The 14,886-nt window shown below is 34.0% G+C and overlaps 1 protein-coding gene across 29 annotated transcripts in view; it reads left to right on the top strand.

Annotated features, from left to right (window-relative positions):
* DLG1 (discs large MAGUK scaffold protein 1) overlaps positions 1-14,886 on the top strand; it is a 299,333-nt gene that overhangs the window by 160,808 nt on the left and 123,639 nt on the right. For all 29 annotated transcript variants that reach the window (XM_037735146.1, XM_017523037.2, XM_017522998.2 and 26 more), the window contains one exon: positions 11,601-11,654. In XM_037735146.1, the coding sequence (XP_037591074.1) occupies positions 11,601-11,654 (54 nt within the window). The remainder of the gene's footprint in view (positions 1-11,600; positions 11,655-14,886) is intronic.

The following is a 14,886-nucleotide window of genomic DNA, read 5'->3' as shown; positions in this document are numbered from 1 at the left end:
AAAAAAAAAAAAAAAAGAACCTCCATATAACCAAGAATTCTAGAGGAAATTACAGTGTTACAATGACTTCAGCCTTACTGTAATAAGATTGAATTGAAATAATATTACTAGCATATAATTTTTGATTATGAAAATAATTTAAAATTAAGTGATAAATCCACCAACAATGAATAGATTAATCCAAATGGATATTCTCTCTATATTGCAGGAGAAAAACTGAATTTGTAAATAAAATATAATTCTGAGTAAGCAGTTTAAGGGTTATTATAAAATTGTAATGATGTAACATCTTTCTAAATATATAGAGTTTATTTGTACAGTTTTTTTTTTAAAGTAGAATTGAAAGTTTATTTTACTCTTCTCACTTTAGTGAACTTTTTGGTGTTAAAATAGTTTTCTGGAATCCTCTAAGAGTTTGTGTCAGTCTTTGTTCTTATATTCATTTGGGACCCTGTCTTTTACTATTCAGAATTCTCTTGTTAATTTACTCCAAGCTTAACATCTAACTTAACGTCTTAGTACATTTAAAAATTGTTGAGATCTTGCATAGCCTTATAAAAATATAGGTTTTAGAGTCAGAATGACCTGGGGTTGGAATTCCAGTCCTACCACTTAATGTATGTAACTATACACTTTACTTAACCACAGTAAACTTCCACTTACTCATCTGTAACACTGAAGATGGACAGGAGTACTAACTTGAGGTGTTTTACACTGATTGAGAGGATAATTAATGCATGTGAAGTACACATCACAGCAACTGACACATAATCTTGGCTGTTCGTATTCTTAGTGGTATCTCATAGTTTGCTCTGAGACAAACTAAGGAACACTTTGTTTGTTTGTTTGCTTGTTTTTAATGAGGATATTTATTGAGGATACACAAGAAAAAGACCTCTTTATTCTGCATAGCTTCACTTTGGGTTTTAAATACACTACAGAAGTTCATGAAGGATAGTTTAACCATTTATGTTGTGTTATGTGAGAAGCCAGTGAGTGTACCTTACTTTTCAGAAAAAAGTGTATTCCTAATTAGTCAAGTATAATATGTACATTATAAAATTAAAATAATGAACTAAAATGTCTGTCCCCAAGTAAAATTTAAAATCCATACTTAACATATATCCCAATTTCAACATATTTAGTGAATATATATTCATAAAAGATCTACTACTTTACATTTAGATGCATTAGGGTATATTAGAAATAGAAGCAAAAGAAAAGATTTAGAACCTGGTCTGTCTTTGTCACTCAAACAAGTTACCCTCTCTGAGTTTTATACCCCCTTCATCTTTTAAAACTGGGGGTAATGTCAACCTGACTACTTTAAAATGAGTTTGAGAGTCAGGCAAATTAGAAAGATACATAGATGATAACTTTTCAAAAGGTATGTTGTCTTTCATTATTTGTAGAATACTTTTATACTTTTCAGAGTACTTTTATATTGATCATATTGTTTGTACTTTATGAAAGCCCTCTACACATCAGAATTATGCTTATTATACAGAGTGGCACAGATAAAGATAATATTGAATTGCTGCTTAAGACTGCATTAAGAGCGTGGACTTTATAGTCATACCTGGCTCCACCACTTCCTAGCTTCACCTATTTCTACATGTGTGATGGTGTGGAAATTACTCAACTTCTGAGAGCATCAGTTTCTCCACGTAGAAACTGAGTACAGAGTAGGTAACAGATACTAGTTCTTCTTACTGGGAGTGTAAACACATAATCTCTGTGATATCAGCCTATTAAATCTAGAGGCTTATTTCCTCCCTGGAGTGAATACTCTGCTTTAAATATAGATGCTTTGAACATTTATTTCTGTCATTTCTGAAAAGCTATCATTTAATTAAGGTATTGTTGAAAATGCTTTATAGCTGATTTATTGTACGTGGTCTTTTTTGATAGTTGAGCATGTGCTTTGAAGATGAATAGAACATTGTCTCTGTCCTCTAGGAGCCTACTAGGTGTTTATGCAAGAGACAAGTTAACAAATAACTGCCACATAATGTGAGAGTAATTACATCAGAAGTGTGTCCAGAGCAGAGCATCATAGTGCCTCTGGACCTTTTAAGTTTCGTGAAACATCTGAGTGTTGGGTCTTAAATGATTGGATCATTAGTATAACCTAAAACGTGACTTGATACATTGTTATTCTGTGGATAATGTTAAATGTAATAGCATACTTTGGATTATGTGGATGAGCCTTTTTAATTGCTAACACCTGACTGAGTACCGTTATTCTATTTGCTGTTGGAAAGGAATTTTTTATTTATTTTTGTATTATTTTCACAGCATTTCAAACTTAGCAAAAAAAAAAAAAAAAAAGTCTCATATGCTTTTACCCAAATTCCCCACATCTGCTTTATCAATTTCTCTTCTTATATGTTTATATCATTTTTTTGTGAACCATTTGGAAGTGACAGACTTGTGTGCCTTTCCCAAATACTATTATTTTATAATGCTAAATACTTTTTAAATAAGAACATTACCATAATACAATGGACTAAATTGGGAAATTGACATTAACATAATACTGTTGTCTATATACCTAAATTTTATTTTACTAATTGCCCCAATAATGTGCTTTATAGATTAAAAACAAAAATGACAAAACAGGTCCCTTGGCCAGTCTGAAGACCACACATTGCGTTTAGTTTTCATGACACTATAGTCTCCTTTAATCTGGAATAGCTCCACAGTATGTCTTCTGTCAAGTGTATGGCATAAAGAGAACCAGCTATTTATTTTATGGAATATCTTTCAATTTGTGTTTAATGCATTTTCATAATAAGATTGAGGTTACATTTTTTTTTACCAACTTTTTTATTGTAAAAGCAGATAACATAAAATTTACTATCTTAACCATTTTAAAATTTGCTGTGCAGCTGTATTATGTACATTCATAATTGCTGTGCAGCTGTCATCTATCTCTAAAACTCTTTTCATCTTGCACACTGAAAGTCTATACCCATTAAACAATAACCTCCCATTCCCCACAAGCCCAGCCCCTAGCATCCACAATTCTACTTTATGTCTCTGATTTTGATCACTCTAGGTACCTTATGTTAGTGAAATCATGTAGTAGTTTTCTTTTTGGCTGGCACATTTCACTTAACATTAAATCCTCAAGGTTCATCCATGTTGTAGCACATCAGAATTTGCTTCCTTTTGAGGGCTAAATAATATTCCTGTATAAATAACAAATTTTCCATATCCATTCATTCATGGATGGACACTTGGATTGTTTCTACATTTTAGCTACTGTGAATAATGTTGCTGTGAATATGGATGTAAAAATACCGCTTCAAGACACTGCATTCAGTTCTTTGAGGTTTATACCTGGAAGTGGAATTACTTGATCATACGGTAATTCTGTTTTTGTTTTTTTGAGGAGCCACCATACTATTTTTACAGTGGTTGTAACATTTTAGATTTCCACCAGAGTGTACAAGGATTCCAGTTTTTCCACATCCTCACCAACAGTTTTTATTTTCTGTTTTTTTAATAGTAACCAGTCTAATTGGTGTAGGTGACATCTCATTTTAATTTTGATTTGTGTTTCTATAATGATTAGTGACACATCTTTTCATGTGCTTATTGTCCATTTGTATGTCTTATTTGAGAAAATGTCTGTACGAGTTCCTTGACCATTTTTTAATTGGGGTGTTTGGTTTTATTGTGGAGTTTTCTGTGTATTCTGGGTCTCACGTTTTGTCAGAGATATGACTTACCTGTTTTTTCTTCTTTGCCTGTGCCTTTGTGTCTTATCCAAAAAATCACTGTCAATTCCAGTGTCTCGCTTTCACCCTGTGTTTTCTTGTAACAGTTTTATAGTTTTAGGTTTTGTGTTTAGGTCATGACCCATTGTAGGTTGATTATTGAATATGGCATTTATTTCTGGATTCTGTTTTATTCCATTGTTCTATATGTCTGTCTGTATGCCAGGGCCAGACTTATTATTACTGTAACGTTGTTGTAAGTTCTGGAATCAGGAAGTTGAAGCCCTCCACCTTCATTTTTCTTTCTCAGGGTGATTTTGGCTTTAAGGGTACCATGAAATTCTGTGTGACTTTTAGGATAAATTTTTCTATTTCTTTAAAAAACCCATTGGGATTTTGATAGGAATTGTATTAAGTCTGTAGATTGCTTTGGATAATATTGACAGTTTTTGCAATAATAAGTCTCCTAGTCTATGACCACAAATCTCTTCCCATCTATTTATGTCTTCTTAATTTATTTCGTAAATGTTTTATAGTTTTCATTGTACAAGTTTTTTACATCCTTGATGAAATTAATTCTCTGTCTCTGTCTTTTTTTTTTTTTTTTTAAACATTTAGGAGACTCAGTGTTCTGCTGAAAATTTGTTCTTTTTATGCTATGATAAACAGAATTGTGTTCTTAATTTCCTTTTTAGATTTTTCAATGTTAGAAGAAATACAACTGATTTTTGTATAATGACTTTGCATCCTGCTACTTTGCTGAATTGGTTTATTAATTCTAACAGTTTTTTTGTAGAATCTTTAGGGTGTTTTACTTATAAGATTATATCATTTGTGAACAAATAATTTTACTTCTTCCTTTCTAATTTGGATGTCTTTTATTTCTTTTTCTTGCCGAATTGCTCTGAGTCCAGCTAGTGTCATGTTGATTACAGGTGGTGAAAGCAGACATACTTGCCTTCTTTCTAACCTTAGATGAAAAGCTTTCAGTCTTTCACCACTGAGTATGATGTTCACCGGGGGTGTTTTGTATATGGTTTTTCTTATGTTGACATAGTTTCCTTCTCCTGTGTGCACTTGAGAAGAATGTATGTTCTGTTGTTGTTAGAGTTCTGTGTTTATTAGATCTCTTTGGTATATTGTGTTCATCTCTTCTATTTCCTTATCATCTGTCTGGTTGTTCGATCCATTATGGAGAATGTGGTATTGAAGTCTCCAACTTATTGTAGAACCACTTTTTTTTTTTTTTTTTTTTTTTTTGAGGCGGAGTCCCACTCTGTTGCCCAGGCTGGAATGCAGTGGTGCCATGTCAGCTCACTGCAACCTCCAACTCCCAGATTTAAGCAATTCTCTTGCCTCAGCCTCCTGAGTAGCTGGGATTACAGGCAACTGCCGCACGCCCGGCTTTTTGTATTTTTTGTAGAGACGTGGTTTCTCTGTGTTGGCCATGCTGATCTCGAACTCCTGACCTCAGGTGATTTGCTTGCCTTGGTCTCCGAAAGTGCTGAGATTACAGGCATGAGCCACCATGCCTGACCAGAACCATTTCTTTCTTCAAGTCTGTCTCATTTTTGCTACTTACATTTTGGTGGTCTGTTATTAGGTATGTAAATTTTTTATGATTGTTACATATTCCTATATTGAACCTTTTATAAATATATAATACCTCTGTTGTCTCACAGCCTTTTTTTTTTAATTTAAAGTCTATTTTGTCTTGTTAGGAGTACAGCCACTCAAGCTCTCTTTTGGCTACTATTTGCATGGTAACCAAATCACTTTCTATCTTTCACTTTCAGCATATCATGTCTTTGAATCTACAGTGAGTCTCTTGTGTACAGCTTGTAGTTGGAACATTTTAAAAATTTATTCTACCAATTTCTATCTTTTGAATGAAGAGTTTATTTACATTTAAAGTAATCATTGGTAAGAAAGGACTGACTTTTGTCATTTTGCTATTTTCTTTACACATGTGCCTTGTAGCTTTTTTGTTCCTCATTTCCTGCATTACTGTCTTCTTTGGTCTTCGATTAATCTTTGGTAGTGAAACATTTAACTTCCTTTCTTATTTCCTTTGTGTCTGTTCTTCAGTTATATTCTTTGTGGTTACCATGAAGATTACATTTAACATCCTAGACACTTCTAATCTCAGTTTATATAAGCTTAAGTGCCTAATATACAAAACCTCTGCTCCTTTAACTGCTCTGTCTCAACCCCTTTCAGTTTTCATGTCACAGAATTACATCTTCATATATTGTATGCTCCAAAACTGAAACTCATAATTTTTAATGTATTAGTTTCTTAAATTCCATAGGAGACAAAATATGAAGTTACAAATCAAAGTTATATTGTTAGCTTTTAGACTAATAATTGATTTTCATTATTTACTAATACTGGCTTTATTAATGTTAAGCTTATTTATTTATTTGTAGGCAGGGTCTCATTCTGTAGCCCGGGCCAGAGTCCAGTGGTGTGATCACAGCTCACTGCAGCCTCAACCTCTTGTGCTCAATCGATTCTCCCTTCTCAGCCTCCTGAATAGCCGTGACTACAGGCATGTGCCCACCACACCTGGCTAATTTTTGTTGTTGTTGCTGTTTTGTTTTGTTTGTAGAGATGGAGTTTCACCATGATCCACAGGCTGGTCTTGAACTCCTGGGCTCATGCCATCTGCCTGCATTGGCCACCTAAAGTGCTGGGATTACAGGTGTGAGCCACCATGCCTGGCTAGGCTAATTTTTTTTTTTTTCAATTGAAAATGTGGAATCATGGAAAACCAAAAGCGAATTTACACAATCATTGTTACAATACTACTAACTAGCGTTTATGATTACCTGTGTATTTACCTTTACTGAGATCTTTATTTCTTTTTATGACTTTGAGTTACTGTCTAGTTTCATTTCAACCTGAAATGCTACTTCTAGTGATTGAACAAACTCCCTCAGCTTTTGTTCATCAGGGAACATCTTAATTTCTCTCTTACTTTTGAGGGACTGTCTTGCTGGATATAGGATTCTTAGTTGACAGGTTTTTTCTTTTTTTTTTTTTTTGCTCTCCTCTTATTTTATCACTTTGAATACTTCTATCCACTGCCTTATGGCCTCTAGAGTATCTGATATGAAGTCTGCTGATAATCATATTTAGGATCTGTTGTATGTAACAAGTCACTTCTTTTGTTGCTTTCAAAAATCTACCTTTGTTTTTGGCCTTTGACAGTTCCATTATAATGTGTCTCAGTGTGAGTCTGTTTGATTTCATTACTTGTTTATTGAACTTCTTGAATGTTTATATTCATGTTTTTTCATGAAATCTAAGAAGTTTTAGCTATTACTTCTTCAAATATTTTGTCTACTCTTTTATCTCTCACTTCTCATGCAGCTTCCACAGGGCATTAGTTGGTCTGCTTGGTGATGTCTCACAGGTCCCTTAGGTTCTGTTCACTTTTCTTAAATCTTTTTTTTTTTTCTTTTCTTCAGACTCAGTACTTTCCATTATCCTATCTTTATGTTCACTGTTTTTTTTCTTACCTGCTCAAATATGCTTTTGAATCCCTCCAGTGAATTTTCAGTTACTGTACTTCTCAGTTCCTGAATTGTTTTAAATTTTTATTTCTCTTTATTGATATTTACATTTTGTTCATACAGCATTTTCTTGACTTTGTCCATATCTTTTAATTCTTTAAGGAAGTCTTTGTCTAGTAGATTTGGTATCAGGTGTTTTTTTTTTTTTAAGGGACAGTTTCTGTTGATTTATACTTCTCCTTTGAATAAACCGTTTATTCTTGTTTCTTTGTATGCCTTGTGATTTTTTTCCCCCTGAAAACAGTATGTTTGAATTTAATAATGGGGTATCTCTGAAAATCAGGTTCTTGTTCTTCTCCGGGGTTTTCTTTTTTTGTGTTTTTGTTTTTCGGATTGTTGCAGGCTGTCAAAGATCAGCCTAAGGTGTAAACTTACGGTCTTCTTCGATATTTTCTGAGCCTGTGCTGTCCCCTGTGCATGCACAGTGACTTTCTAATTTCCTCCAAATGTGTGGTTGGTTTTTAATGTCCTAGTCTTCAAAGCCTGGCCCCGCAAAACAGGAAAAAGAAAATTGAATTGGTGTGTAGGTAGGGGAGGCCTCCAGCTCTTTGACCTGGAAGTCAGTTCAGCCTGAGAGGATGGTGTGGGGTTTGCAACAATGAGGAGGAGATGCAACAGCAGTATCTGCACCCTGTTTGCACCTTTGTGATTAGAAGCAGCAGGTAGAGCACAGATCTCCAATATTTGGAGAGCGTGATTTTCTTTGCCCACCCTGGCTCATGCAAGCATTACACAGTTGACTGAGGGATAGGGTATGGGGAGTTGCTACTGTGCTAAAGCTGCAAGTGAATGAAATTAACTACAATTTACTGTTCAAGCCTTCACGTGGAAGTTGCAAGCCTTTAATAGACTCCAGAGTTTCAAAATATTTACATCAGACGGATGCTGCCACTAAAATTGTTTTCTAGGTGGAGAGATGAATTTGTGGTGCTGCCTACTCTGCCATCTTGCCAGAATCCATCCTCTTTTTTACAGTCACTTTAACCTACAGTGATCACCTCAGTCATAGCATTTAACTTTTAATGCAGTGTGTCTCAGAATCTAAGAAGTATTCTCTAGAGTTTGTGAGTTCTGCATTGGAAAAGCACTTGTTTATAACTGAGTAGAGGAGAAAGAGACATTAGCAAATAACATAGTGAAACTTAGGTAAATGCTGAGAAGGAGAAATAAAATGCACATTGTAAAAGTGCATTTTCTAAACTATTTTCATCTATTTTTAAATTATGGGATCTTAGAATTTATTTTAACACAATTTTAAAAAACGTAATATTGCCTTCTGAAACTTCGTAAGCTGCTTCAGTTTGTTACAGCAGCAATCGCTACTAGATCCTTTGTAATGAAATAGAATGGTAAAATTTGGGTGAGCCACATGTCCAGCCAATAAACTTGACTTTTAAAAAATTCTACCCTGGAAGACAGAGCAAGACTCCATCTTAAAAAAAAAAAAAAGACTTTGGGATTCTTAACCAGTACAGTGGGTAGTAGAACAGGTAACATGGAAAATCAGACAGCAACAACTAAAAGACTTGCAAAGAGTCTATGTGAAATTATTTCAATTAAAGAAAAACCTTTCTGTAATCTCAGATCTTGTTCTAGGTCTCTCTATACTTCCCTCTACCACTCAGTGACATTTGAGTATAGGAAAATCACATTTATTGTTGAAATTCATTTTCTCCATTTGTAAAAAAATAGCAACACCTGCCTTTACCCAAGAGGACTGTGTGAGGCTCTAGAAAAGTAATATAGAAGAAAATGTATTGCAAACCATAGAAGCTATAGAAATGCTTATTCTGTTACTAAATTTATATACCATTATGTATATTTGCAACTTGGACAATAATGAAATCCTGTAGTTCACTTAATAGATTAGGGGTAGAAGCAGTAAAAGGGCAAGGATATTCCAGAAGGAGGAGCTAAAAAGCCCGTAAGTAATTTGCCCCAAGCCATCAGTAATAAGACTTAAGAAACATAATTTTGCTTACCCATGTTGGCCATTCTGGTCTTGAACTCCTGGTTTCAAGTGATCCACCGGCCTTTGCCTTCCAAAGTGCTAGGATTACAAGCATGAGCCACTGCACCCAGCCTGAATGCCAATATCTTAATAGCAACCCAGAGCCAGAGTATTTCACAACTTTATTCACCTCTTTAAAACTGAGTACTTGGCTCAAAATGATTTTTTGGTTTACTTTTTATGATGCAAAATTTCAAAAATACTAAAATCTAGAAAGGCTAGTACAACGAACTCTACGTATATGCATCACCAGCTACAGCAGTCAACTCCTGTACTTTTATTTGATCCACAGCCCCTCCTACTCCCAACTTGCCATTGTTTTATTTTGAAGTCAATATAACACCTATGTCATTCTGTTTATATATATTTCAATATTAGCAACATTTTCTAAATGCATAGAATCAAAAGGTAATGCTATACAATAATGATGAGTTTGGTACTGATAAGCAGTTAACATTATAATAATTATGGTATAAATTAGATTTTCATAAAAACCAACTTTTTCCATTGCATGTTCGTTAAAAAATTTGGCAGAGGGGCTAAAAGGCTTCTTGCCGTCGTATTTTTAAAACGTAATTTCTTTCATAACTTTAAATATCCAGTTCTTTCTTGCCCTCTTCTTATGTAATAGCTTAAGCAGAATAAAGTGAAATTGTATTATTAATTTTTTTCACAAAGTAAAACATTATCAGTGTGGGTAATCTCAATATGCTATTGGGAAATAAGTAATTTGAAATATTTATAAAATCTCAAATGTCTGTAAGTTTAGTAACTTTGCTCGAATAGCAATCTTATAATTTTTATTTATTAAGTGGGCTTTCATGGAATATTCAAGGGTAGACTTACTCAATGGTGGGACTCAACAAAATACTAGCTACTCATTTTTAACTTACTGCTTTATGTAGCCCAAATGCATGCTCTATAATTTTTGTTGTTTTTTTTGAGACAGAGTTTCACTCTTGTCACCCAGGCTGGAGTACAGTGGTGCGATTCTCCTGCCTCAGCCTCCTGTGTAGCTGGGACTACAGGCGCACACCACCATGCCCAGCTACTACTGTATTATTAGTGGAGACGGGGTTTCTCCGTGTTGGTCAGGCCGGTCTCGAACTCCCGACCTCAGGTGATCTGCCCACCTTGGCCTCCCAAAGTGCTGGGATTGCAGGTGTGACCCACCCCGCACCTGGCTTCATACTGTATAATTTTTTAGCCATGAAACTAGGTTGTCTTTAAGCATTTTATCATAGCATCCAGATGTAGTACTGTGCTGAAAATAATGTGTCAATTGAACTTTGAATATTCACCTTTATTGAAAGCGTATACATTTGGAAGAAAATGGTTATTTTGTGTTATAATGTTCTTTCATACAGCTTTTGTGTATAATTCTTTAGTTAATTGAAGTAGAACTATTAATGTTTATAAGCATATCTTCTAAAGTTTGTTTAAAGGGTAGTCATCTTTTTTATTCTCTGAAACTTACTGGACTTGGTACTTTTATAACTTTAAATATGCACAGGAAATAATTTTAAGGGGAATTACATCAGTTTTTAAATATATTTTTCATTTGGTATTAATTGCATTTTATTCTTTAGTTTCATATACATAATAATTTCTAACCTAACCAGAAAACCAAGATTTTTTCAATCCAAACTTAACTAGGTGTGCATAATTCTGCTTGTTTTTCTTGCTGTAATAAATCACTGTTAATTCTGTGAGGGTCTAGAATAACAGTGGTAAAAGCGATCATTGCAGCTGAAAATAATCAGGGGTTTTTACATTGAGTATATTTTTAGTTTTCTGAAAGTTTACAGTTCCTTTCTGTGATGGGCTTTTTTTTTTTTTTTTTCCTTGTTTAAGAACAGTTCATTTTTGGGAATAATTTTTTTTCCTGGGTGATCAAATGATTGGAATCTTAATGGTATCCTTGGGAATAGAAAACAGTGATTTCTAAGCAACCTAGGAAGAGTTGATCATACACTAAAGAATATTCATGGATTTTATGAGAAGGCTGTGGTGATCTCCTGTGTAAAACTTAAGAAAGTCATGGCTGTTTTAGCAGAAATAGCAATTTATTTCTTAAAAGCAAATCTAGTTTAACTGCTGAAACATTTATTTTTTTCTGTTTGGTGCTGGAATAAGGATATATTGTTTTAACATATAAAAAGCTCATATAAGATTATAACTTAAGAAATAACAAGTTTTTCATAACACCGCTAACATTTGTGAACATTAATATGTAATGTTTTTATTTTCTTCTTAACACATTTATAATTTTTTTTTTCTTCAAAGGCAAATCCTCCTCCAGTACTGGTCAACACAGATAGCTTGGAAACACCGACTTATGTAAGTTTCCTTTCCTCCCCACATTCAAATAATTCTGCCTTTCCTGTTCAGTTTTTGATACAAATACAAATGTCATGGCATTATTTTCTCTAATACATTTTACTTAATATGCTCTTTCACTATATACTATAGCTTTATTGTAGTATGGTCCTTCTTTGGTGGTTTTGTGTTTTTTTTTTTCTTATGTAAAACAAATTTTGAAATAGAAATTTATAGTTTAATTTTGAAATTTTGATAGCTAACTTTTACAAAAGGTTGTCTCTGGCCATTGGCACTATACTGTCACTTACATAGCACTATATATTCCAATTATTTTAGAAGTCTAATCAAATGGCTAGATTTTTAGTAACCAAATTCGTATATTAAAATAATTAGTTATAACTTTGTAATTTTTAATTGATTAGTGCATCTCTCTAAACTTCATTTGTTAAAAAACCCTATTTCCCTGAAAGATCAATGGCCAGAACAAGCATTGATCTAACATTTTTCACCCCAAAGGAAAATATCTTTGGAGATACAGAAATAGTACCTGTGTATTATTGTTGTTGCTTTTTAATCAAATGGCACATAATTTTACAGGCTTTAAAAATTATTTCTCCCCTTTTTGAACTGTAACTGATCTTCTGTCAGTACTTTCAAATATTTTATTTGGCTTTTTATTCTGTTTGTATTTATATAAATATGGGTGTATCAGATATTTGGGGATTTTTGAAAATATTCAAATAATAAGACTTAATATCCAACCAGAAAAGCTGTTCTACACTTTTTCTCAGAGTCTTTATTTCATTCAGCATTATCTTTCACACTGATGTAGAATATTTAGTCAAGCAGAATTTTGCTAGTATTTTCTTCACATATGATTTTCGTTCTTCCTCACTTGTTCTTTTTGTTTAGATATGTCTTGTATAGGGGCATAGTCAATGATTAAATGTTTTTATTTTAACATCCTTGAATAAGAACTAATGGAGAAAATGATAATCTCAAAAGAAAATAAATTCATATGCATTTTAGAGGAAATATCAAATTGAAAGCAAAATTAGCATACCAACCAAGAAACTTAAAGTTGTATAATTTCAATTTTGTGTGACATATTCTTGAAAAAATATTTTCCGTGCTAAGCAAGGTATGTTGGAGATCTTAAAAGACCACCCCTGTTATTGAAGTTTCGCTAGAAGGACTCACAAGACCGAGCATATAGTTTACTCATAGCTAAAACTTATTACAGCTATACAGTAAAGTGAGTAAGGATCTGTAATCAGATCATAGGGCTGTATGTCTAGAAGAAGCCATATATAGACTTCCTTACACTTCCTTCCTCCCATGAGGGGTCACACATAGCATTTTGTCCCGCAGCAGTGAAAATGCAGCAAACAACATTTTCTGCGTGTTTCTGCCCAGGAGAGCCCAGAATCAAGCTCAGCAATCAGATATTTTATTGTCAGTTGATCCCATAGACGTCCTCTGTCTAGTACTTGCCAAATTTCCATACTCACAAAAGAAAAGCAGATGTTCAGCATAATATGTATTATCTCTAACATAAAGTTTAGGCACATTAAACCACCCTATCAGTTGGGAAATCATGAGATCCAATTTCCCAAGACATCAGCTAAGACTCAGTCTTGAAAGCAAGCCTTTTTAGAGAGAGCAGCCTCAGACCCAGTGTGTTAAGTAACCCTTTTCTGTACATAAGAAAATAAGTTAAATTCCAGTTTCTCAAGCAAGGTTTGTCAAAGGGTGGTACTTTATCATATTTAAAAGAACACTACGAATGTTTGGTATTTTTATCCCTTTAGTATTGATGTAAAGGAATACCTAAGGCTGAGTAATTTATTTTATCTTTTTTAAAAAGTAGTTTATTTGACTGATGATTCTGCTGGCTGGAAGGTTGGGCCTCTGATAGAAGCCTCAGGCTACATGGCAGAAGGCAAAGGGGAGCCAGCATCTTCAGGATCACATGGTAAAAGAGAAAGCAAGAGAGAAGGGGAAGGTGCCGGATTGTTTTTATCAGCTCTCATAGGAAGTAATAGAGTGAGCACTCACTCATTACCATAAGGACCATACCAAGCCATTCATTGAAGGATCCACTCCCATGACCCAAACATCTCCCATGAGACCCTACATTTTAACATGAGGTTTGAGTGACAAACATCCAAACTGCATAGCAAGTAGCAACTATTCTATGTGACCCTTGGAGCACGCACGTAGGCAAAAACAATATGTTTTGTTTGGGTAAAACAACTTTAAACTTTTAGGAGACTGAGGAATTTCATTCCAAAATTTAAAATATGTTCTAGAATGTTTTTTAAATATTTTTTATCCATTTGTTAATTCCCTGATCACTTATTATTTGCTGTGTATTGATGAATATGAATAAGAAAAACTGTATCTGCCACCTTAAAACACATTTTTTTCTGGCTGCAGTTGTCACACATTCCAGAATTAATTAATTGAAAAACTAATGCATATACATTATACAAAATTCAGAGATACAAAGAGACATCCAGTGAAGAGTAAATCATTCTTCCACCCTTGCTCTCAATCTTTGAGTTCCCCTTACCTAAAGCTAAAAGTGTTACTAACTTTACCTCCTTGTATGAACATTATGCATGTGTAGGCCCATCTAAGTGTAGTTTCCAAACTTTTACCCTTTAAAATCAATGCCCTAGTCATAATTTTTGTAGATATTCTTGTGTGTATGTGAAAGTGCAGTCTCAGTCATCCCATGGGAGATTGGTTCTGGGGGCCCTGCGGATGCTAACGTCTCTTATATGTAAAATGACATAGTATTTGCATGTAACCTGTGCATGCCTTCCCATATACTTTGTCATCTCTAGAATTACACCTAATAGAATGTAAATAGTTGTTACATGCTATACTTTTAGATTTGTATTATTTTTTATAGAAGTTTTTAAAATTGTTTTTCCTTTTTCCCCAAATATTTTTTGTCAGCAGTTGATTGAATCCACAGATGCATAACCTGTAGTTTTGGAGGGACAACTAGACATAATCAGAATATATTCATATAAATGGAATTGCTTAGAAACTGTGTTAATTTGGCTGGGCACGGTGACTCACACCTGTAATCCCAGCAATTTGGGAGGCCAGGCAGGCGGATGACTTGAGGCCAGGAGTTCAAAACCAGCCTGATCAACATGGCAAAATCCTGTCTCTACTAAAAACACAAAAATTAGCCAGGTATGGTGGTGCACAACTGTAATCTTATCTACTTAGA

The sequence above is a fragment of the Cebus imitator genome, unplaced genomic scaffold (assembly GCF_001604975.1).
Source record: "Cebus imitator isolate Cc_AM_T3 unplaced genomic scaffold, Cebus_imitator-1.0 Scaffold0, whole genome shotgun sequence".
NCBI classification, from domain to species: Eukaryota; Metazoa; Chordata; class Mammalia; order Primates; family Cebidae; genus Cebus; species Cebus imitator.
This window is presented reverse-complemented; position numbering and strand designations above follow the sequence as displayed.